General features: G+C 36.0%; 1 protein-coding gene and 1 long non-coding RNA gene across 6 annotated transcripts in view; one reads left to right on the top strand and one right to left on the bottom strand.

Annotated features, from left to right (window-relative positions):
• LOC140622120 (uncharacterized) overlaps window positions 1-2,339 on the top strand; it is a 114,165-nt gene extending 111,826 nt beyond the window's left edge. The window contains exon 5 of one of the 2 annotated variants that reach the window (XR_012021821.1): window positions 1,732-2,339. This is a non-coding gene — a long non-coding RNA (uncharacterized lncRNA). The remainder of the gene's footprint in view (window positions 1-1,731) is intronic. The other variant, XR_012021820.1, reaches the window with a different exon arrangement.
• The window catches only part of VPS8 (VPS8 subunit of CORVET complex), a 257,257-nt gene that overhangs the window by 196,485 nt on the left and 34,341 nt on the right, over window positions 1-26,431 (bottom strand). For all 4 annotated transcript variants that reach the window (XM_072807706.1, XM_072807710.1, XM_072807707.1 and 1 more), the window contains exons 8-17: window positions 23,119-23,243; window positions 21,509-21,595; window positions 19,149-19,216; window positions 17,748-17,901; window positions 17,587-17,646; window positions 16,208-16,315; window positions 12,409-12,489; window positions 8,625-8,795; window positions 1,170-1,244; window positions 130-165 (exon numbers count right to left, since the gene is read on the bottom strand). In XM_072807706.1, the coding sequence (XP_072663807.1) occupies window positions 130-165; window positions 1,170-1,244; window positions 8,625-8,795; window positions 12,409-12,489; window positions 16,208-16,315; window positions 17,587-17,646; window positions 17,748-17,901; window positions 19,149-19,216; window positions 21,509-21,595; window positions 23,119-23,243 (965 nt within the window). The remainder of the gene's footprint in view (window positions 1-129; window positions 166-1,169; window positions 1,245-8,624; window positions 8,796-12,408; window positions 12,490-16,207; window positions 16,316-17,586; window positions 17,647-17,747; window positions 17,902-19,148; window positions 19,217-21,508; window positions 21,596-23,118; window positions 23,244-26,431) is intronic.

The following is a 26,431-nucleotide window of genomic DNA, read 5'->3' as shown; positions in this document are numbered from 1 at the left end:
TGATTCTGATGTATACTTCTGAAATTAAAAAGCAAAAATCCAAATAATCTTTTCCTGCAAAGTCAAAACAGAAATGTTAAGATGCTATCAATTCAACAGCTCTAATATATAAAACTACTTTGAACTCACCTCTCTCCAGCTTCTCAGCATCATCACATAAACAGACTGGAAAGTAAAGAAACCATAATTAAAATGATCATCTTTAACAGCCTTGTTTAGAAGACATATTTGTCCCAGTCCCACATCTCATTTTACTTCTAAGTAAAAATATTTCATACTACAGTTAGAGGTATCTACTAAAGTATTTTCAAGGGCCCACATTAAAGAGTCAATCAAACATTCAACAGTCACTAAGCCACTAAGTCCAAGGAGCTAATTCCACAGGAAAAGAAAAAGAATGCCCAAATCCCTGTACTAACTTGATAATATTTTGAATTTTTAATACTGATGAAATATTTCTCCAAGTTAAAAAAAAAAAAAAGGAACTGATACACAAAAAAAGTTCCTGTACCAGCAATTCTATTCTAAGTCAAACTGCTCAATGCATCGTAATACATCCTAAACTGATCTAAGCCAAAGGACATCTTAATTACATGACAAATATACATGATAAGGTATCTTCCTGGTCATGAAAACATAAATGTGAAGATTATGAAAGTATATCCTTGAATAAAAAAAATAAGCACACTATGATAACCTAAATGAAAGTAACAGTATGTCTAAAAGTTGAGAAAATAAGTAAGTTAAAAATCACAACTAGGGATCCCTGGGTGGCGCAGCGGTTTGGCGCCTGCCTTTGGCCCAGGGTGTGATCCTGGAGACCCGGGATCGAATCCCACATCGGGCTCCCGGTGCATGGAGCCTGCTTCTCCCTCTGCCTGTGTCTCTGCCTCTCTCTCTCTCTCTCTCTGTGACTATCATAAATAAATAAAAATTTAAAAAAAAAATCACAACAACTATATGGGTTGTGAGTTCAAGCCCAACATTGGGTGCAGAGCTTACTTAAAAAGGAAAAAAAAATCCCCTAAAAAAAAAAAAAAAAAAAAAAAAAGTCCTAGATTATTGCTGATCAATATTCACTTTATAATGCACAGCTCTCTTTACCAGAAACTTCAGCCGCAACTACCCTGACACAAACAAATGCCAAGTCACAGAGTAAAAGAGCTTACTTTTGTCCCCAAATAAAAGATCTGACCACCATAGCTACTGATGGATTGATAACAAGCCTTCTCTCCAACCAAAGCCTATAAAAAAAAGAAAAAATTACATGTATTAGAAGTCTCATTAAGTTTTTTTTTTGTAGTGTATATTCAATTTGCCAACATATAACAGGCACTGCTCATCACATCACATGCCCTCCTTAATGCCTGTCACCCATCACCCTATCCACCCCTCCCACTCCTCCCTTCTGCAATGCTTTGTTTCCCAGAGTCAGGAGTCTCTCAGTTTGTCTTCCTCTCTAGTTTTTCCCCACTCAGTTATGGTCCCTTTCACTATTTCTTATATTCCACATATGAGTGAAATCATATGGTAATTGTCTTGTTCCAATTAAAAGGCTCATTAAGTTTTAAACAATGTCAAGTACACAGAATTTAAGTCAACATAGTTTTATCCCATAAATTAGTGGGGGGAAAAATGTCAGTCAAGTGTCAGTCTGTCAGTGAAAGTGGCAGAAAAGACAAAGTGCAAAAAGTTAATTCTCTGCTTACATATGCTCTTTTTATTTTTCAGAATATTGCAGACATGGGAGGAATACGCCAACTTTCTAAATCTAAAGGGAAACTGTTGAGACCTGCCCATTATTGGAAGACAGATACTCACTGCCTCTGGGAAAGAACAGGGCTGTTTGGAAATGGTACCTCTAACTTATCTGAAATAAACATCAACCTAAAACACAAGGAGAAACAGGAAGACAAAGCAACATAATATATGGGATTCAGCCTTGCCCAGCAAAAGAGAAATGAAACTATTGTGTGATAAATCTGGACTGTGAATTTTGTCTGTTACTTAAGGTATGACCCGACCCTAGAGAAGTTTCAAACTTCTGACATTCAGTTTTCTCATCTTTGAAAAATCATCAGTTTCCATGAAACTTAAATATGTTAATATTTATAAATGTCCCAAAATACGTAAATGGTCAATAGCTGATAACCATGATAATTTTAAATTTTTCACTATGAAATTTAAAAACATATACAAAGGTAGAGAATACTGCAATGAACCCTCTGCATCTGTTAATCAGTCTTATGAATTATGAGATCATCACCAATCTTATCTCACCCATATTCCCACAGATTCCCCTATATACAGTGTAATTTTGAGATGACTCTCAGATTTTGAATATTTCATTAATAAAAATTCACTATATACATAATAAATTAGTCCTTTTTAACATAACCACTTTATTAGTATACTTTTAAAAATTAACAGCATGAAATAAAAATAAAATAAAAATCCTCAATATGAAAATCCAGCGTTTAGATTTCAAATGGTCTCATAAATGTCAAATGTTGTTAAGGTTTTTGTTGTTTTGGTTTTGCTTTTTCTACATTTCACATGTCTAAATCAAGATTCAACCAAGGACCACATATCAGAGCTGGCTGATAGGTGTCTTAATTCTCTTTTAAATTTATAGGTTTTGCCTGCATTTCAATCCTTTATTTTCCTTAAAATTTACTGTTGAAGAAACTGGAACACTTATTCCATAGTTTCCCACTACATAGATTTTGCTAATTGCATCCACATGGAATCTTTTAACATGTTCCTCTGTCTTCCATATTTTCTTTAGAAGATGCTTGATCAGAACCAGGGTCTTTTGTTTTGAAATGGGTTTGTTTTTTGGCAATATAACTTTAAGTATGGTGTTAACTATAAGATTCTTATCGATGCCCTGGATTTTAAGGTTGAAAAAGTTCCCTCTATTCCTAGTTTTCTCAGGAATGGATATTGAACTTTATCAAATGCTTTTTCTATGTCTTTTGAGATGATATCACAGTTTTTCTTTTATAATCAACTAATATGGTAAATTACACTGATTTTTGAATGCTAAACCAGCCTTGCATGCCTTGGATAAAACACCATCTGATCATAATTTATTACTTTTTTATATATTGCTGGCTTCTATTGGCTAATATTTTAAGTATTTTTACTTTCATGCTTATGAGAACATTAGTCTGTAGTGTTCTTTAATATAGTATCTTTGGGGGATCTCTGGGTGGCTCCGCAGCTTGGTGCCTGCCTTTGGCCCAGGACGAGATCCTGGGGTCGAGTCCCACATCGGGCTCCCTGGGTGGAGCCTGCTTCTCCCTCTGCCTGTGCCTCTCTCTCTGTCTCTCATGAATAAATAAATTTTTTAAAAAAATCTTTAACATAGATTCTTTAACAATCTTTAAATTTAACAATTTAATCTTTAACAATCTTTGATTTTATCATTGGAGTTAATCCAGTCTTATAAAAAGTTATGTGCTTCCTTTTTCTCCCTTTTTAAAAAGATTTTTGTGTACAATTGGTCTTTTTTTCCCCCTTAAACATAACGGAACTCACTAGTATAGCTATTGGGGTTGGAACTTCTCTCTAGAAAAATCAATCTCTTTAACTGATGCACAGTGACTTAGATTTTCTATCACTTGTTGAGTCAGCTTTAATAATTTGTGCATTCCAAGGAATTTTTCCATTTCATCTAAAGTTGTTGAATCTATTGGCATAAAGTTATACACATATCTTTTTAATATCTGTAGACTCTCCAGTGAAGACACCTCTTCCATTCCTGATACTGGTAATTGTGTCTTCCTCTTTTTATTAATTAATCTCACTAGAGGTTTACCAATTTTATTTCTTTTATTTTTTTTAAATTTTTATTTATTTATGATAGTCACAGAGAGAGAGAGAGAGAGAGAGAGAGAGGCAGAGACATAGGCAGAGGGAGAAGCAGGCTCCATGCACCGGGAGCCCGATGTGGGATTCGATCCCGGGTCTCCAGGATCGCGCCCTGGGCCAAAGGCAGGCGCCAAACCGCTGCGCCACCCAGGGATCCCTTATTTCTCTTTTAAAGAACCATCTTTTGATTTCTTTGATTTTCTCTACTGTTGGTCCATTTTCTATTTAATTGATTTGTGTTCACCTTTTTATTTTTCCTTCAATCTACTTTAGGTTAACTTTCTATTTCCTTAAGACAGAAGCTAAGGGCATTGATTTGAAATCTTTCTTCTTTTCTAAGTATTTAATGCTATCGGTTACCCTTTAAAAACTGATATAATTGTCAATCACAGATTTCAATATGTTGTATTTTCATTTTCATTCAGTTTAAAATATATTCCAATTTCCTGAGATTTCTTGACTCATGCGTTATTTATAAAAACAACAGTTTAATTTCCAAATATTTGGTGTTTTCCAGATTTATCCTGAGGATTTCTTTAAGAACTTATGTAAGCTTGTTCTACAATCTAGCATATAACCTATACTGGTGCATGTTTCAAGTGCTCTTGACAGAAGTTTGTAATTTGCTTTTGTTTGGAGCAATATTCTATAAATGCCACTTAGGTCAGTTGGTCAATAGTGTTTAAGTCTTCTATACCCTTAATGATCTTCTGCCTACGAATTCTAATAACAACTGAGAGGGAGTTTGTGTAATTATGGATTTGTTGTTTTTTCCTTTCAGTTCCATCAGTGTTTGTTTCGTGTATATTGGAGGTCTGATCCTAGGTACTTAAATCTTTAAGGCTGCTGTGTCTTTTTGTAACCCCTTTTTATCAATTTGAAATTTCTCCTTATCTCTGACAATATTTCCTCCTCTGAAACCTAGTGATTATGATTAGAGTTTGCATGGTATGTCTTTTTCCATCATCTTACTTTTAATTTATATGTATCTTTGTGCTTACTGTGTTTTGTAGATAGCACAGAGTCAGTTCTTGCTTTTCTTTATCCAATCTGACAACCTCTGCCTTATAATTGAAATGTTCAGACTATTTCCACTTCCTGTAATTACTGATATGGTTGAGTTTAGATTTATATCTTATTAACTGTTTTTTCTACTTGTCTGTTCTTTTTTTATGCTTCATTGAATTTGATATTTTTAATATCCCATTTTGTCACTACTATTAACTTTAGTTACACCACTTCTTTTTCCGTGACTGCTCTAGTGTTTACAGTATGTAACTTTAACTTATCTTCTTCTACACTTAAATATTATTATACTATTTGAGGTATAATGTCAATCCTTACAATGATATACTTCTATGCCCCACTGCCTGCTGCTATATCCTTTTTCATCATACATACTACTACTACATTATCAAGCATTATATTATTTTTGTTTTAAACAATTGCTCTTGTTAAATAACAGTACTGCAGTATAACTTATATACCATAAAATTCACTCATTAAATGTACAATAATTTTTAATAACTTAAAATTATTTTAATTAATAATTAATACTTTAAATTAATAATTAATTAATTTTTGATAATTTTAACCATCACCAAAATCCAATTTTAGAATATTTCCATCACTCCACAAAGAGCCCTTGTACTCATTTCCAGTCAACCTTCATCCCTAGTCCCAGTCTCAAGTAACCACTAATCTATGTCTATCTCCATCAACTTGGCTTTTCCGGACATCTCATAAAATCAAACAATCTTTCCATATGGCTTCTAACATTTAATACAGTATTTTTGAGAAGATCATCCATGTTGTAGCATGTGTCAGTAGCTCAACTTTTCGTTGCAGAATAGTATTCTATTACATGGCTAAGTCACTTTTTGTTTATCCATTTACCAAGTGGTGGATATTTGAATTGCCTCCATTTTTTTTAGCTATTATGAATAATGTTGCTATGAACCTTTGTGAACAAGTGTTTGTGTGGGCATACGTTTTCACTTCTCTTGGGTATATACCTAAGAGTAGATCTGCTCAAATGAATCCTTACGAATATGCTGAACATTTTGAGGAACTGCCAAAATGTTTTCCACAGCAGCTGTACCATTTTCCACCAACAGTGTGTAACAGTCCCAGTTTTTCCACATTTTCACTAACACCTGAGACTGTCTGCCTTTTTAGTTACAGCCAGCCTGGTGGGTGTGAAGTGACATCTCATTGAGGCTTTGAGTTGCATTTCCCTAATGATGAACAATGTTGAACATCCTGGCTATTGTGTGTATCCTTGTAGATTGCTCCAGTTGTTTCTGATGAGAAATCTGCTCTCATTGTTGCTCCTTTGCATTTAGTATCTTTTCTCTCTGGCTGCTTTAATATTTTTCTCTTTACCACTCATTTTGATCATCTATATATGGTTTTATTTTACTTGTGCTTAGGGTCACTGAGCTTCTTAAAAATTTGTGTTTATAGTTTTGGATAGTTTTTGACTGCTATTTTTCCTTTTTTTTTTCTCTCTCTCCCTCAGTGATTCCAACTACTCATATATTAGGCTACTCAATGCTGTCTCACGGGTCATAAATTTTTTTAAATTACTTTTTCTGTGTTTCATTTTGGATAGATAATATTACTGCATCTTCAAGGTCACTAATGTTTTTCCCTGTCATGTCTACTCTTGGACATTTCATTTTTCCATCCAGGGTGTTTTTCATCTTAAGCACTGTAGTTTTTTAACTCCAGAAGTTAGATCTGCATCTTCTTTAGCATCTTCTGTGCCACAATACTTAACTCTTTGGACCTGCAGACTATAGTTGTTTTGTCCTTGTCTGCTAATTCTAACTTCTGTTCCAGGTCTAAGTCATTTTTGATTGAACTTTCTTCTCACTATAAATTGTGTTTTTCTTTTTACATGCCTAGTAATCTAATAGCAAACACTGTGAATTTTATTTTGTTGGGTTCTGGAAATTTCTTTATTATTAATATCCTTCTGCTTTGTTTTGTGATATAGTTAAGTTACTTGGAAACAATTTGATTCTTTCTGGTCTTATTTTTAAGATTTGTAGTAGGGACGAGAACAATGTTTATTCTGGTCCTAATTATTCCCCTCTACAGAGGCAAGATGTCCCTGGGTATTCTACCCAATGCCCTATAAATTATGAAGTTTTCCATTGTGGCTGTATAAACAAGCCACTGTAAGCAATGGATAATAGTTCCTCCTAAACCTATCAAAAAATTATTTCCCTGGCCTTGGGTAGTTCCCTGATATGCATCTGCCAATCAGTAGTCGGCTGAATACACAAGGGTAACCATAGGTAGTGCTCTCCTCTCCAGTACCCAGTGCTGCAACTCAACCCACCTTAGTCTTCCCACAGTCTCAGCTCATGAAGTCCTTCAGGCACCAACTGGGTTCCTTATCCCTAAGCTACAGCCTGGAAACTCTCTCTAGGCTAGAAACTAGGATAATCATAGGGCTCATATCACTTGTTTCCCATTTTGTCATGGATTGCTGTCCTTCAAGACCTGATGTCCAGGATTCTAAAAAGATTTTTTTTGTTTTTTTGTTTTTGTTTTTTTTTTATCTTCTACACAGGAGAGTAAGTCCAGTGTCTATTATTCCATCTTGGCCAAAACTGCAAGTTCAAAGTCTATTTCTGATAGACTTTCTGATAACCATTCAGACAAAAGAAAATACCTAAGTATGAAATAGTAATTAGTCTTTAGTGAATTTTATTGCATTACCATTTCTTATTCTGGATTGTCTTGGTTCCTAAATTCTGAGGCTGGAAGACCCTTTCATATATTTTTTAAACTCTGAAGTTCTAATATCTCATGGAGATTTGAGTAATAGCTGCATATCATAGAGTAGATGCTCATTAAATATGAACATCATTACTATTTTTTCTTCCAAATTGCTCAGGAAAGCCTCTAAATTTCCTGCTTACAGATTACTGTTTAGGAAACATGTGATCAGAATTTGAAGAAATTTGGGATGCCTGGGTGGCTCAGTGGTTTAGTGCCTGCCTTCGGCTCAGGGCGTGATCCTGGAGTCCCAGGATGGAGTCCCACATTGGACTCCCTGCCTGGGGCCTGCTTCTCCCTCTGCCTGTGTTTCTGCCTCTCTCTCTGTGTCTCTCTCATGAATAAATAATAAAAATCTTAAAAAAAAAAAAAAAGAATTCGAAGAAATTTAACTGTAAATTATCTGTGTAAATTGCTAAAGGCCATCACTATGGTTGCCTGAAATACAGTAAAATGAAGCTAAGGCCATACTTGTGTCTTCCATCTCTCCAAAGTCCTACATTTCATCTATTCCCTATTCCTAAAGAATCTTTCTTTCTTTCTCTCAAACCATCTTTACCTTTTAATACCCACAGCCACCACACCTGCTCGAATCTTTACCAGTCACCCAAAGTCAGGCTACCTGTCTCTAGTCATTCATCCCTTAAATCTATCAGGCTTATTGCCACCATAATAAGCTTTCTAAAATATTCTGCTTTCATCATTTCTCATAAATTTTCAATTTCATTTCATTATTTTAATATAAAAGTTAAAATTCTATGGTATTAAATTAGTCACATTTCTGAATAGAAGGTAACAGGAATTACTGTTTAACATTCCTGAATACTTAAAAACATATGCATATCCACTTCAATCTGGACATAAAGATAACTAACTCTTCAGAGTTCCAATTCCTAAAACAAACAACAAAAACCCAAGTTTATCAAAGCAATTCTAAGATAATGGATTACTCTTACCAGTGCCTGGCTAACATTTCCTCCGGTGGCTAGGGATTTGAAATGGCTGCTATTATAGACCAACTGAACCTCTGAGATCTCCACTGTTTCCAATTCCTCTTGAGTCTGCCGATCAATCACATGCAACTTCTCCACACTGTCCAAGAGCACAACTGTGCGTGAGTTTATCCACTGCAAATCAAGCACACCACAAAACAAAAGTGAGGCCCATCCCACACCATCATTCAGGACAAAAAGAAAGCCTGGCCACTCAGTTAAATTAAACTGAGGACTACTTTATTCTTTTAATAACTTGATGACAACAAAACCTCAGTAAGAACTACTCAGTGACTGCAGTGGCTAGACAGTAGTGGGTAATAGTGCACAACACAGTACTGAGTTCTGGCAGTGTTAAAATGACTCATAGTATTTTAAAAAGGTAACTAAGAAGGGCACCTGGGTGGCTGAGTTGGTTAAGCGTTTGACTCTTGGTTTCGGCTCAGGTCATGATCTCAAGGTTGTGAGATCAAGCTCTGTGGGCTCTGCAGGGGAGGGCAATGAAGCCTGCTTAAAATTCTCTATCTCTGCCCCCCTCCCTCTCTAAATATAAATTAATAAAACAAAAAATAAATAAATAAAAATAAACAAGGTAACTAAGAGTTTTAACAGATACATTAGAGCATATATTAGTTTTAGTAAGATTCTTTAAGTGGTACACTGGCACAAATGACTTAAGCAAAATGACAAACTATGCATTTCTCATGTTTTTGACATTAATTAAATAAAAGGACAAATAAATCTCATAAACCTAAGTGGTCAAATGATTGCTAGAATTTACATAATACATATTTTAAAACAGAAGCTATCTAAAATAGGGGCTCCTGGGTGGCTCAATCAGTTAAGCGTCTGCCTTCAGCTCAGGTCATGATCTCAGGGTCCTGGGATCAAGCTCCACATCAGGCTCTCTGCTCCGCAGCAAGTCTGCTTTTCCCTGTCCCTCTGTAATCTCTCTTGCTCTCCCTCTCTCAAACAAAATCTTTAAAAAAAAAAAAAAAAAAAAAAAAGGCAGCAGCAGCTATCTAAAATAAATATTTTCTTTAATACTTCCCTACCAATTGTGGGAGAATTCCTTACTTTTCTATTTCTCTATATTCTGAATTTTAATAAGTTCTGTTATAATTTTAGAGGTAATAACTTAATATTAAAAATCTTCTGAGGGCAGCCCAGGTGGCTCAGCAGTTTAGCACCGACTTCAGCCTAGGGCATGATCCTGGAGACCCAGGATCGAGTCCCGCATCAGGCTCCCTGCATGGGGCTGGCTTCTCCCTCTGCCTATGTCCCTGCCTCTCTCTCTCTCTGTATCTCTCATGAATAAATAAATAAAATCTTTAAATAAATAAATAAAATAAAATCTACTAAATTAGAATTTTAAATTAGCAAGAGTAAAGTGTTTCTCCTGCACTTTCACTCTCTGGTGTTCACGTTGTTTTATTTATATAACCTATTCCATGTTATCACAGATTATTTGCATAATATCTTATCAAAAACAACCAAGTTAAAATGGATCAATTTTGACATAAACTGAAAATACACTCTATCAATGTATTATGGTTACTATAAGGGAAGGATTTTGTTCTGTTTAATTTTTCCCCAAAAAAATTCTCTCTCAGAAAATAGAGAGAGGTACCTGGGTGGCTCAGTGGTTGAGCACCTGCCTTTGGCTCAAATTGTGATCCTGGAGTCCTAGGATCGAGTCCTCCATCAGGCTTCCCACAGGGAAGCCTGCTTCTCCTTCTACTTATGTCCCTGCCTTTCTCTCTCTCTCTCTCCCTCTGTGTCTCTCATGAATAAATAAATAAAATCTTTAAAAAAAGAAAAACAGTTTGATACTCAAATCATTTACAAAGAACTCTTACAAGGTGCTCTCCCCATTATTTTAAAAAACAAAGACACGTTATCAGCCTTATACAACTTTTGCCAGTACTAGTTTTATTTTTGTCTTTTAAAGATTTCATTTATTTATTCATGAGAGACAGAGAGAGAGAGAGGCAGAGACACAGGCAGAGGAAGAAGCAGGCCCCATGCAGGGAGCCTGACACAGGATTCGATCCCGGGTCTCCAGGATCACGCCCTGGGCTGAAGGTGGTGCTAAACCGCTGAGCCACCCAGGCTGCCGCTAGTACTAGTTTTAGATGCTTTCAAAGGTCACCTCATTAAAAAAGAGACAATGACAAAGAGTATTAGTAATTATTCCTAAGATTAGACCCTCACAACTGCAACTGCTGACATTGTTGTAAAGGAGTCTTTTAATGGTAATTTATAAAGCAATGCAGTTAGTGTCACATCACGGATAAGCCACAGGACAAATGAAAATACCTACTGCCCTACTGTAGGGAGAATGGCTACTTGTGGTTGAGGGAAAATTTTCCAGGGACAGAATAATACGCATATTTTAAAAGTGACGTATCTCAAACATCATGATGAATTCTAGGAAGCTGTGTTAGATAATTCAATAGAGGTTCTGGTGATGACAAAGACACTGATGTCTTACATTCACACAAGAGTTTGAACAAGATTATTTCATGAAATGTGTATAGAAAAAATATTTCTAAATCAATAGTCTAGAGGTAAGATTAAAAGGCAATGTGCAACTAAATTAATAAATTGTATATTATAAAGAAAAGACCCATTTCCTCTATATCCTAAAAAGTCACACATTGTTAAGTTAGGGGAAAAACTTTTTTTTTTTTTTTTTTTTTTTTTTTTTTGCCATTTTATTAGGAAAATGAGGCCGCGTCTCTTATTCAGGGTTGCCTATTTTCATGCATATACAGAATGTTTCACTGGATATTGATATGCCGAAAGCATTAATGAAACAAACCCAGAAATATTATAATTACACTATTTGCAAAGTTGACATACTATCTGAAAAAGAAAAAATAAAATTTGATACAAAAATACTTTTTTTTTAAAAAACCAAAAAGTTGCTCAAGACTGAGATGTATGATGGAGAGAAAATTGTGAATTTTTTTTTAAGATTTTATTTATTCATGAGACACACAGAGAGAGGCAGAAACATAAGCAGAGGGAGAAGCAGGCTCCATGCAGGGAGCCAGAAGTGGGACTTGATCCTGTAACTCCACGATCACGCCCTGAGCCAAAAACAGATGCTTAACTGCTGAGCCACCAAGGTGCCCCACTGTGAAGTTTTTAAACACGACAAAAGAATAGATTACATAAACCCTTGAACCAATTAGGACAATCTCAGAAGTATGAAACATGTTTCCAAAGAAAGCCAGACAACGATCCTCAAAGAAACCCACTCAAATTCTTCTGAAGTCCCCTTTGAAGTAATCAGGACATCAAAGAAAACTTTTTCTGACCCTGCCACTATTCAGCAGGACATAAGGCTGAAAGGCAATTAAAAGTAAGGTGGCATCAGGGCACCTGGTGGTTCAGTGGGTTAAACGTCTTGATTTCGGCTCAGGTCCTGATCTCAGAGTTGAGTCAGAGCCCTGTGCTGGGCTCTGTGCTGGGCATGGCACCTGCTCAAAATTCTCTCTCTCCCTCTGCTTCTCCCTCCCCTCTCTCCCTCTTTCCAAAAAAAAAAAAAAAAAAAGTCATGTGTGTGGCATTACACCAAACTCAGACTCCATTCAATATAAGCAGAACTTGACTTCTACACAAATTTTACATAATCCCAAAAGTCATGGCTCATGGCAGAAATCCTGGTAGTGCTAGCATACCAGGGTCTCAAAACAACTACATGAGATAAATGGGGCAACTTAATCTGAATAATACTCACAGTAAAGTTGATGAGATCATAGTAGAGATGAAGGTGCTTTTGCTTAGTAACGTGTATTGCTCCAGACTCATCTCTCTTAACCTGATGGTGAAATAAAAACAATCTAAATACCAGCTATGTTTTAAGGGACTTTTGTAGACACTAATTCTACTCCACCTAGAAAATGAGTTCCATTCAGAGTATGGAGAAGCCCAAAATATTGGCAATTAAAGAAACTATTACACAAAAGAAAAAATCATCCACACCATGATTTATATCAAAATACAAGGCATATCTGCTCAGTAGTATAGTTGTCAGTCCTATAATGTGTGTTCACTCTACTATAATTCAGAACAAACTAACTTCATCCCATCAGTGACTATACTCAGCTAGAGTTAAAGCATAAAATGAGACTGACCACATGGTATGATAAAGTCATAAAGTCCATTAAAAAAAAAAAAAAAAAAAAAGAGCTGTAGTGACAAGACTAAACTTTTCTGAAGTATACTGTTACAGCTCAAATAGCCCAAATGTCCCAAAAGAATGAGATGGACACTTGAGAAAGTCAATTTTATTTACATCTGTGTACATATACCCCCTCTAACCACCCTTGTAATTTGCTTTCCCTGCTTCTGCTCCAAGGTGACAGAGCACGGCAGAAGAAACATGGCACAATGTACACCTGACCCTTCTGAATAATGTTCTAGATAGCTTCCTTTCCTTTTAAGCCCCAATTCCTTTGTCTTCTACTCCCATCACTTATAGTGTTGACCTCACCAGATACATGAACAAACAACTGAGCCCTCCTACCATGGGCCCTTCATGTACTCTGATCTTTGCTTCACTAAGTCACTTCCCCTGAAAGAAATTATATGCTAGTAGAAGGAACATGTGATCTAGAGGCATGCATTTAAGTTCCACTACTACAGCTGCATGACCAACGGCCAATCACTTATTCATTCTCTGTTTCCTCATTTGAAAATGAAAATGGACACCAAACTGTTCCCTAGCACATACTGAAAGTGTTTCACAAACAAACAAAATGCCAACATTACCTATTCTCTTAAGATTAGCTCAAGTCCTTACTAAAGATCACTTCACTTACATATATTCTAAATCCCACCCCCTCCGCCATTGCTTAATAGTACCCCTCTCCCTTGCTGGCATATTCACTCACTCCTTTTTAAGGGTCCTTTTCCTTTTGCTTTCCAACATGTTTCTGACTTCTCCATCTTCAAATAAAATACAAAACCAAAAAGCTTTTTACAGATATTAAACCATTCTCTTTCATCTTGTAACCAAACACTATGAGTGTAAGTTTGTTCTTCTAAACACCCATTTCTTTAACAAGGCTCTATAACGTAGCTTCCACCTCCATTTCATTGATGATTCATCCCTCTGAAAAGTTTCTAATCAACAACTACTGGCATATTCAATGGTCTTATACTCAGTCATCTTCTCTCTTGATCTTAATTTAATAATGGTATAACCCTAGTACTGACATTGTCCTGAAGCCTCTCCTTTGTCTCCTATGTGAGGTCATTCTGTCTTACTTCCCCTCCTACCTCTATGTGCCTTTACTGGAACATTCTTTCTTGATTCCTCTTCTTTTTCCTCTTTCCTTGTGAGTGCCTGCCAAGGCTACGTATGCTCTGGCATTTGATTTTCACAGCTTCAACAACATTCTCTATCCTGAAATTCTCACTTGCACTCCAGACCTGGATTGCCATCTGCCCAGAAGACATTCCCTGAGAGAACACTTAAGAAGTCCACCTTTCCTTCTAACTCAACACCATTCAAATCCTCTGTAACTCAAGCCCTTCAAATAGTTCATGCTTCCAAAATGAGGTCAGAAACACAACTTCATTCATGTCCTTCAGTTCCCAGATCCAATAAAATGAGAAGCTTCGTCTTTCCTTCCAAGTATCATCCCTAACTTTCACTGTAACCAAGCATCCTTGTCTAAATACCTCATACCTTCTTTGGCACAAGGGCAAAAGCTTCCATTTCCCTATCACCTATAATACATTTTTTCTGCTACTCCTATACTGATCTTCCTAGCCACTTTAACCACATCTTTATCTCTTTACCTAAGAAATTGTGACAACTCTTCATTACCAATCTAGGCCAATTATATTCTATAATTTGGATCAGGGGTCAGCAAACTTTTTTGGTAAAAGGCCACACAAATATTTTAAGTTCTGTGGATCATACAGTCTGTCACAACTACTCAATTCTGCCACTATAATGTGAAAGCAGTCATAAATAATACATAATCAAATGGGCATGATGGTGTTCCAATAAAACAAGCAGCTGGCCAGATTTGGTCCACAAGCCACACTGTGTCACCCCTAATCTAAATCTACATCATAGGGATCCCTGGGTGGCGCAGTGGTTTAGCGCCTGCCTTTGGCCCAGGGCGCAATCCTGGAGACCCAGGATCGAATCCCACTTCGGGCTCCCGGTGCATGGAGCCTGCTTCTCCCTCTGCCTATGTCTCTGCCTCTCTCTCTGTCTCTATGTCTCTGTCTCTCTCTCTCTGTGACTATCATAAATAAATTTAAAAAAAAAATTAAAAAAAAATCTACATCATATATTCAACTTGATTTTCCACAGGTTTCTCACTCTCATTAATCCTATAAGCATTTATTAAGCATCTACTATATATAGGCACTGTCCTTGCGACTAGAATCTTTAGATTTATGGCACTTTCACTTTACTTAGACAAATAATTTAAAAAGTGCTGAATGTTACCAAAGGAGAAGAAATAAGGTCTTGTGGGTGTATGTAGCAGGAAACAATTCAGGAAGTCAGGGAAGGCAATGTTAATAATGAGTTAGGTAGGATAAAGTGGAAGAGGGCACAGAGCTTCCCTTACAGAGGTGAGAGCATATGCAAAGACCCCAAGGCTAGAGTCTAGTTAGGAAGCTATGCCAAAGCCGAGGTAGAAGAAATATCAGTGGTTAGGCTAGTGAGCAGCAATGGGGGGGTGACAAAAAGGGAGTAAATCCAGATGTTGGAGACAGGGTCAACAGGATGCAGTGAAGAAGCAGAAATGAGGGAGAAAGATAACTGAAAGGAAACACCTAGGTTTCTAGCTGGAGAAACTACGTGGACAGTGGTGTCCTTGCTTTACTGAGTTAGGAAACCCAAGAAGAGATTATGCACTGCACATTCTTACCCCTGTAACTTCATTTCATTTCCCTCAATATGCATATCCACCCCTCCTGCAGTATTTGCCATATATCCTTCACAGAGTTTTCCATGGCCTATCCAGTCCATACAAATCTTTCCATACTCTGAATTTTTATCAACTTTTAAAAGTTGAATAGTTGAATCCTTAAGCATAGTGTTCTCCCTAATGGTAATGAATATACTGGCTTTGTCTCTCAAACAGTATTTGAAGTGAAAGAAGAAATTTATCTTATACTTTCTTCAACTGTTTCTGTGTCCTTCAGTGTAGAGAGCACAGTGTGTGCTCAGTGAAACCTATTGTCTAATAAATACACTATATGTAATAGGTAAGCCATTAATAGACATATATACATTCTTATATTTATATATACACATAAACCATTAATTATTTGTTAGTCAAAGAGATGGAATGAAGAAATACACCATAGAGGGGCATGAAGCTAAAGTGATTATTGTCTTCCATGTTAATAAAACCTTAAATTAAAATTAAGTTACCACTCTCTTTCCAAAGAATTATGATAACATATTTGACACAATATTAAATCACTGGTGAATATCAAAAAACTATTATGGTATTATGATAAAGGACTTTATAACAGACATATAGCATCCTGTCAGGACTTACCAACAGAAAATGAACAACATCTCCTCTGCAGAAGGCAAGCATGGGATTCACATAATTATGCACTGCCACAAAGTGCCAGGCCAGCAATGGAACACTGGAAGGATCCATCTAAGGAGGAAAAGACCAAAACTTTTTAAAAAAAAAAAAGCATCACAGTTAACAGCAAGAAAAAGAGAAAACTAGTTAACACAGTATCTGACTAGTATTCCTTGATAAAACATCTCCCAATTTCTCATTAAAATCCCAGTGAAGCAGGCATTGACTGGAAAATGTCATGAGGGAACTTTCTGGGTTGATGCTGATGTTCTACATCTTGAGAGAGGCTTGGGCTATAAAAGTATATACATTTGTTAAAGTTTAGCAAATGTATGCCAAGAAGGGTGCACTTCACTGTAAGTAAATTTCACACCAAAGGAGAAACAAATATTGAACTCTAAACATAAAGCATGCTGAATATTTAGTCAAATGAGTACTGACTTCTCCAATTTACTTGGAAATACATTTAAAATAACATAATTTGATGGATGGAGAGACAGACATAATAAAAAAATTATAGTAAACTATTAATGATAGAATTATATAGTTTAGATATACACATAGATGTTCAATGTACAATTCTTTCTACTTCTCTATTTGGAAATGTTAATATTGGAAAAAAAAAATACCAGTAAAGACATACAAAAAGATGCAAACCTATATACCACCCTGATAAACCTCAGCCAATGAAGCTAACCTAAGAAACACTAATGACAATCTAAGCTAGCTATACCACCTGAAATGGCAAATCTGTCCCCCCACCCCCCACACGAGGCCCAGAGATAATGTAGTACCAACAAACAGCAGAGTGGTCTCCCTCAGCATAGAGGCTATGTTCTCAACTAGTCTTGGCTCTGTACCATCATTCTCCATCTCATCCCATCGATACCTCTCCTCACAATTACACTAGAAGATCACAGCTCTCTGAAAACAACCAACCAGGAAAGGAAAGGCAAACTGTGGTATGCATCATAGATTTTGGGAAGAATCATCCTCCAAAGTAAAATACTAAAGGCAGAAGCCAAAAGAAAGCCTAGGTAGTAGCAATTTATGCTAGATCTTATGGTGGGGTGTCCTCTATCAGTAGTTCAGTACCAAAGCAGCAGCTGTTTATAAGAGACTTTAAAACAAGGTAAAAAAGGACAGATCTTGTGATCTGTACTGCTCTAGTCACCAGTTTATACTGCTTTGGTTATATCAAGGTAAGTCCAGACAATGATCTTTGGAGCCCTGACTTCCGTTTTACCTCGTTTTCTGACAATCTCACAAAATTCACCACTTTCAAGTCATCTCCCTACTCCTGACATGGTCTTTTTGCCAATAAGAAGGAGAGGTTTACTTACCCGTCCATAGGGAAAAGTCATCCACACTTTCAAAGAGGGTTTCAATCCAATGACCAGTATCTATGAGAAAAACATATTTTTAATGTTCACCCTATAATTTTCAAATTTTTGGTATTCAGAACCTCTAAAAGTTATGAGTTTCACCTTCTAAATATACCAACCTTTGTTAAGGACGCCATGGCCAATAAGGAAAACTGTGTGATGGGATGATCTTTTAACTCAGGCTTTGAATGGAGAGGCTCAATACAGCAAACTTCACCCTTGGAACCACTGAACAGACATCTAGATTCACATGTTCTCACTCCCATCACTCTCCTGCAAAGGTAACCAAAAAATTCAGAATTGATTTATTGATGATTCAAGGTACTACCATCACTAGAATGGACTACTGCAATAGCTTCCTAACTCCTCTTCTTGCCTCCAACAATCCAACTCCATAGGACATCAGCAGGCTTTTTGTAACATCCAGGTCAGATTTATCACTCTTCTCCTAAAAACACTCCAATGGTTTGCCACTGTACATAAATAAAATCCAAAATCTTTATCATGTTTTCAAAGGTCCTATATGATCTGGCTCCTGCCTTCACTCTTTTCCCATCCTACTACTGACAAAATCATTCTCCAGCCACGACTACCTTCTTTCCCTTTCACTACCAAGCCAAACTTGTGCCCACTTCAAAACTCTTGTGCTTGAACATCCCTCTGCCTGGAACACTTCTAGATTTTTGCATTTGTTGACCAGATTATCATTTGGGTCTTTGCTCAAATGTTACCTTCCTGAATTATCCACAAGTTCATTCCAGCAAGCTGACCGGTCTTACTTTTTCCACAGTATTCACAACTATCTGAAGTTATTTCACTTATGTACTCATTTATTGTCATGTTCCTACCCCTACCCCAACTAGAATGTAAGTTCTATTAGAGTAGCAACTTTGTCTGGTTCACAGCTCCAAGTGTGGTGTCTAGAACAATGCCTAAGCATAGGAGATGTTAGGTAAACAGTAGCAGAATAAGTAAATAATACTTTGTAAGCAATTACTTTAGGCTTAGCTTTGTGAAAAAGTGAGAGAAACATAAGAAACATGGTCCTTACTTTGAAAACTTATGGAAACACAATATGAATTTTACATTTCACTTTTTAAATAACTGCTTTATAAATACTCTCCCATGTATCTAGACAGTCTTTACTCTTAAGGAGAAATAGGGCAATTCCAAGGCAATAAAAACCTTTCTACATCTGTCTGTTATGGTTATAATTAACTGGGTCTAAACCAAAATTAGTGACATACTCCAGAATTATGGTTAACAAGCCTGACAGCTCATGTGAATTTCCTGGGGAGCAGGAGTTCAGAATCCCAACTCAGGCCTACTGAGAGAATTCTGGGTGGCCAGGCCTGGACCTCCAAATGTTCTATAAGGCTCCCCAAGTCATGATAATATACATCCATAACCTATTTTTAATCACATGGGTTTTCCGGACCTCTTCATGTTCAACTTCAAGTCATTAAACCAGAACTAGTCTTTTCATTTCATTTGTCAACAAATGTGCTTTAGTCTCTTACTTAAATGTCAATTCAAAAACAGAGCCTCCGCTGTCATTGCAAATTGCAAGAGTTGGATCATCTGTAAACTAAACAGAGAAGAAATTTACTTTCTTATATATTTTTCAACAACCAGTCAAGTATTAAAAAGGGAAAAAAGTATAACACTTTAAAAATCTAAAAACAAACACATTTAGTAGCATTTGAAATCACCTAGATTTAGTTCATCATTCTAAATATACAAACTTATCCGTATTCAGAATAAAAATGGCTATCTTCAAAAACTGAGGCTTTAAAAAAGCAAACCCATCTTTCATCAGGATAAAAGAAAAATACAAACTGTGACTCATAAAAGCCCTAAAGTTCTCCACTTGGGTTCCTAACATTAACTTTTTCTAAGCTGCTATTAAACTGAATAGGGTATACTAGATACATCTGCAGTTGCCTAGTTTTCAAGAACAAAGACATAGTAAAAGATATTTGCTACCTTTAGAAAATAAACTTGAGTATGTTTTCTGAATAACAGAAGAATTCATCCACTATATTTAAAATAGTTTAACTTTCTATGGAACTATTCCAAATATGTACTGCCTCCTGATCTTCTTTGACAGAGTATACTTCAGTTATTATTACCTACCTGGAAAACTCAAAATAACAAATAATGTTCACAATGACAAATAGTCCTAAGGACTTATGGGGTATGGTAAATGTGAATGCTGTAGGATATAAAACTGAGTAACCTGAGTCACTTAGAGTGACCAATCTCCCCTAACCCCAAAGGCTGGTGAGCCATCCTAAATGGCATGTCTTTGTTCTCTTAGGGACAGTCAAGGTACAGGAAACTACTGTAAAACTGTTCTCCCCACACACAGGCATAACAAAGAAAACCCACAACTTTGCTCTCAAGGTCTCGCTGAGCAATTGCCAGAGTGGGAAGTATACATCTGGAATGTAGGAAAATCAACTGAACTTGCATTTTTATTTATCAATTTTCTACTTACCTGTTTTGTAATGTATTTAAATATGAATACAGTACTACATTTACAGTATTTTTTAAATAAATATACATATATGCATTAAGGATGTAAGCCCATTGCTAGGATATAGGGTTAAGTCTGGAGAACAGTGAGTAAGGGTACTAAAGAGCAAGTGGCCATTGTCAATCCAAGACTGGAAGAATTCAATCATATATATCACTTGCTACCTCTTACTCCAATGTCACAGCATCTGCATGCACCACCTTTATCACCAATCTCAAGCAACACAATGGCTACCACTTCTATGCTTTTAACCTCAGCTGCATTCTTCTCTTGCCTCTCTGCCTTTATCTCTTCTGTTCCATTTCTCTCAAGGATTTTGCTTTTTTTCTGTAAATGAATTGTCCTTTTACAAACACCATCAACAGCTACCATGCATAGTATAAAAATAAATGAGAAACAGATTCTGGTTTCAAAAACTTTCATTTATTAAAAGAGATGAGACATAAACACAAACAACTATAACATGCCATAGGAAAAGAGGTCAAGAAAACTGCCATATTGTTCAAAAAAGGGGAAATTCTACTTTTACTTGTCTTGGTTGTTTTCACTGTTACTAAATGCTTCAATGCTGCTTTGTCACAAAAAGATTTTATATAACTAACCTAGATGCAGACACAAACTCCAGATGCTTACAGACTTTAAAAAGCATATGTATGGAATAAGAGAGGTCTGCACAGCTAAGCAACCAAATGTGTACATGATTAAAATCTAGAAGATCTGATTTTAGACTTCCCTAGTTACAGTCCTTTACCTTTTATGCTTCTGAACATGGGCTTGACAGCATACAAAAACCAAAGTTCACATTGTATTTAAAAATGAAATCTGTTACTTAAGTTGGTTTATTTTTTTCAGACCTATAGGGAGAAAGCCAAGACTCAAATCTTAATGCTTGTCCCTTAGAGGCCTGAAGGAAAATAAACCAACAGATCTGTTTCTAAACATAATGCAAACCTTGGTTCTTTCACAGCTGGTGCCTTGAACCCCAGGTAACTCCCAACAAAGTGTGACAAAGCAACATTGGTGGACTAAAGGAAAGGTAAAACCACCTTTTTAAATCTCCACATGAGTTTTCAGCAGGGTACTGCCTGTCTGCTGCCAACCTCTGGTCTAGGATCACATCAGTTTACTCTTTCTGCTGCTCTATCTATTAGAGGTCAATCCAGCATGCAGCTGAATGTTTCCAGACTAGCCCAGCTCCAATTCTAGCCTAGGAGAGCATCCTATTGGGATAGTCAAAGAAAACTTCATTTTCCAGGATTCTTTTTATAAAGATATATGCTTAAAAGTGCATACATGAACATAAAAATAAAAATTAACAGAAAAAGAAAACAAAGATATTACCTTAATATGCAGTATAGCTGTTCCTGGAGGATGAGCATCTGTTATTGATCTTAGAAGTTTTCCACTGGCCAAATCCCACATCGTGATCTATAAGACAACTAAATGCTTCAAAATCCAATTTATTGCTCTTTTTTGGACTTAGGTATCCTGCTTGTGGCTGAAATAATCCATCCCTACTCCATAAACATTGCAGGCAAAGAACTATGAAGTTGAAATGTAAATGAAGGTTGCAGATCCATTAAAGCACAGGGCCTTTATTCCATCTTCATCATCCCTTCATCCTGCCAACCTACTTTTTCCTTCAGATTTTAAACTTTGTTCTTATACTGAGAAGTAAAAAATTTCTTCAATGAGTCAATCTCTTTAGCACTGGTAAAAATTATAGGAGAGGCTCACTGCCAAACAAACTAGTGATGTGTAAGTCAAAAGATGAGAAAAGCCAAAACTTATTGCCAGTTTCAGAAGTAAAAAGCAATTCTAAGAGTTATCCAGAAACACAGTAATGAGAATATAGAAAGCAGAATATAGTGTATTTAAAAAGCAGCAATAATTATCTATGCTACTATAAGGAAGTAAATTTTGACATAACAGCCTAGTTGGTTTGTAAAAGCTACTTACTTATATAGACACACAAATTAAGATATTGAAAATCACAGACTTTGGCTCAGTTGATAACAATTAATAAAAGCTGAACAAAAGTCAGACCGAGTAACATCAGGTCAGCTCTACAGACATGTCACTTTAAAATTTTTGGTCCCTGACATACTGATCTAGAAATACTGGTTTGTTTGCTTTTTTATTTGACCAAACTGGGTAAATGTAACGCAAGTGTATTTTCACATCCAGACACTCATGTACGGAATTCAATGCAATGAATTCCCAAATATCAACCAACGGACCATAATCACCGTATCTGCACTTTTGCATAACAATTGCTTTGTATGTAACTTAGTGCCATCATCTGTCCTACCCACGCTTTTCTCCTAGCTCCAGGGTTATCACACTTAACTTTTTTTCCTCTAAATTTCATTTATTTTTAAAGATTGTATTTATTTATTCATGAGAGACACAGAGAGAGAGGCAGAGACACAGGCAGAGGGAGAAGCAGGCTCTATGCAGGAAGCCCGATGTGGGACTCAATCCCAGGAGTCCAGGATCACGCCGATTAGCAGGCACTAAATTGCTGAGCCACCCAGGGGCCCCTATAATCCAGCATTCTTTATCCATTCATCAGTCAATAGACATTTGGGCTCTTCCCACAGTTTGGCTATTGTTCATAGTGCTGCTATAAACATTGGGGTGCATATACCCCTTGAAATCTGAGTTTTGTATCCTTTGGGTAAATACCTAGTATTACATTGCTGGATGGTAGCATTGTTCTATTTTTAACTTTTTGAGGACCCTCCATACTGTTTTCCAGAGTAGCTGAACAAGTTTGCATTCCCACCAACACGTAAGAGGGTTCCCCTTTCTCTGCGTCCTTGTCAACATCTATTGTTCCCTGTTGTTGATTTTAACCATTCTGACAGGTGTGAGGTGGTATAGAGATACTAGTTTCTTTTAAATTGATTTTAACATTGTTGTATGAATAAAATAAAGTTCACATTTACCTGTCCTTTTGCAAAGCCACAGAGAAGTCTTGAGCAGTCATTGTTGATACTGAGGGCAGAGATGGCTCCATACTGACCTCCAACACTAGTGCTACCCAGACAGAGTCGCAAAGCTTGATTCTGATCTAAAGAAAGCAATTTGCAAAATCAGGTAAAAGAAATGAAAGGAATGAAAAAATATGTATATCAGCTTTTCAAAGACTTGGGAGGTAGCAACAATCAAAAGAATCAAATGATGAAGTTACATTCATTTTAATGTATTTATTGAGCATGTACTAGATGCTGGGCATTGAATTAGATAGTAAGAATGAAGAAAAAAAACCCAAGATCTACAAGTAAGCAGATAGAACCTAACCAAAAAAAAAAAAAAATCCAGAAGTAATCTTTATCTCTTTGAACAAACCAACTATCTTTCGCCTGTCTCATTCTAAAATTGTATTTCTTGCTTTTTCAGGATGTAAAGTTACAGGGAATGCCATCTTTTAAAGTAGCTTTACAATTTCAAAAATCAAAATTTATTAATTCAGAATTTGGCTGAATTTACATTTATATTATCCACAAAGAAAAGGTCTCCTAGGCAAATTAACAGTGCAAACAAAATTACAGAATATTTAAACTACTTAAGAAAATTATTTCCAAGCATCAACATTTGATATGCTAAAAGCAAATAATTCAAATCTCTACTAGATTGTTATTTAACGGTAACGATCTTGCCTTAATCAGTTCTGATTTTCTCCAGGAGGCAAATATTTATTAAAATTTATTATTTAATAATTAAAAGAAACTCTTCCAAGGCTTCTCCTAGGCAATGCTTATTTTGTGTAGAGTTCATTACTATACCCACTTGAAAACGATGAGATAAAAAATTCAAGTATAAGGCATGCCTACAAAATGTAATTGCTTGGGGAGGAAAAAAACTTGCATTATTTGCACAATCTGGAGTTCTCTGAACTCACCCAGCAATTGTTTATGCCTCCTTTAACTACTTACATGCTATTCTTTGGAGGCAAGTATATCTTACTTCCACTACTAGACTATGTCCTTTCTAAGGGCTAAAATTATAAGTGAACTAACATTCCCAGAATACCTAGCCTGGTGCCCTACACTCAGGAGGCATCTGACAATCATCTGAATAGCTTCCACATTTGCAAATCTTCCTTCTATAAGGGTAAATCTAGTTATTAGAAAGAACCTAAAGACATTCATTCTCAGATATAGCGAATAATACTATATAGACCTTTTGCCCATCCAAAGTGAATACTGTAAGAACATTTTTCTGTGTTCATAAACTGGCTCAAATAACGATCCCCACGTCCCAAAGGAGTTCTGACACAATTAATGGATGCACTGGATCTGGCACGCAGAAAATACTCAATATTTTCTGAAATCATTTTATCTTTTAGCCTTTAAGATGAATATTCAAAAAGGAATAAAATTCATAAATATACAAGGCCAAATGTATTTAAAATGCCATCATCTTTGTTCACATCTAGAATGATTACAATTACGGATTTTTTTCCCCCACTTTTTCCTTCCTTACATACTTTTCCTTCCTCTCTCAATTTAATCCAAATTATTAATATTTCCTTTTTTCTATTTTCCCAACTTTGAATACAACACCTCATTTTATGTTGCTTTACTGAAATTGCCTGCCTAAAATAGTGTTTTCCATGATCCTTATCTTGTCAGGGATGTCTTATATCTTAATTTGCAAACTGTCAAGATAGTATCATTAGGCAACAGCAATATATATATATGTATATATGTAAAATACACACTATACACACACACAAACACACCACTACTTTAGGTCATGTGTAGAGGCAACAGATGGAATGAAAGTAAGAGGCCACAGACAGAAATTCCATATCAGCCTTACAAAGAGCCCCATGAGTCTGGGCTGCCTGCCTTCCAAGAACAGAGTAGTGTCTGAATAGCATCCAACTAGGATCTTTTGTAATCTGTGCTTTGAGATACAGACTGTACACAGTTCTGATCCACCAATACTTAAAGACACTCACTACTGCTTTCAGATTTAACAAAGTTCACACTGTAGACTATTTTAAGTATTTTTATAACTCAAGGAGGATAAGAATAGGAAAATGAGGGAATATGATAAAATAAAGGGTACCATCAAGGGAAGAAATAAAGAAAAGAAAGGAAGAAAAACTTCAGGATTAAAAATCCAAATAGGACTCTGCTTTCCTATGGGTCCTATATACTAAAAACTAGCTGCAACAGGGGACCAAATTATCAAGCTCAGTCATTCCTGAAATATATATGAAACTTACATCCCACAAGACTGTGTTAATGAAAACATTCTCAAGTTTTTCTCTTGATTTTTACAATATATCCATTATCTTTATAATGTCTCTTTATACGGTTAAGCATGGTCGTGAGATGACGGACAGTGTATAAAATATACTCTGGTTTTAACTCCACAAAGTTATTTATCAATTCTTATTAACATACCTGCTATCTATCATACAATTTAGACTAAACTCATAAAAGGCAGAATTTCTGTATAAAGAAGAAACCAGAATCTTATGGGAGAGGTTTCTTCTGCTGGAGTAACTAAACATTCTGTATCCCAGATTATTCTGGACACTTCTGGAAAAAGGTATTTGGTATAAACAAACACAAAACCTCTTCCAAACACTTGAATTCTAAAGTTATATAGAAAGAACAGGAGGACCTAGACAGAAGCAAGAGAGGTTAAACATCAGAACTTTCCATATTGCACTCCTCCAAGGGGGCTCTTGGTTGCCTTAATTTTTAAGGAAAAATTCCATTTTTCCCCACTCTCGAAGTCTGCTTTTATCTATTGCTGGGAGAAACCATTAAATTAGCAGTACATCTAATTTCATTTACAGAGTCCACACAAAATCACATTTGGTTGGCATTGTCAACTTAGTTTTTAAAAAAATTGGAGTGGGTCCTTATAAAGCAAATAACTCTAGGCAAGAAATATGAAATGAGACTATCGTTTTTCCTATAAACTTCACAGAGTTGGCACAGAACTTAAATAAGAAAATGCCTATGAAAAATGTGAAAACTATCAAATGTTACAAATGCAAGGAATTATTATTAATGATAATAGCTTACCAATTAAGACAACTTGAAGCCTAGTTATCACAAACACTGCAATGAATTATACCTATTTCTTTTATTAGTCTATCTTTCAAAGTATACTTTGCTTAGGGCAGATCTCCTCAGCATATTCTGGGCTTAAGAGTAATGTGCTAAATAGCAAAGAAAAGCCACAAGTAATGTATAAAGTCTGTAATAGCCATAAAATCTAAATCTGAACATA

This window comes from Canis lupus, chromosome 31 (genome assembly GCF_048164855.1).
Source record: "Canis lupus baileyi chromosome 31, mCanLup2.hap1, whole genome shotgun sequence".
Lineage (NCBI taxonomy): Eukaryota > Metazoa > Chordata > Mammalia > Carnivora > Canidae > Canis > Canis lupus.
This window is presented reverse-complemented; position numbering and strand designations above follow the sequence as displayed.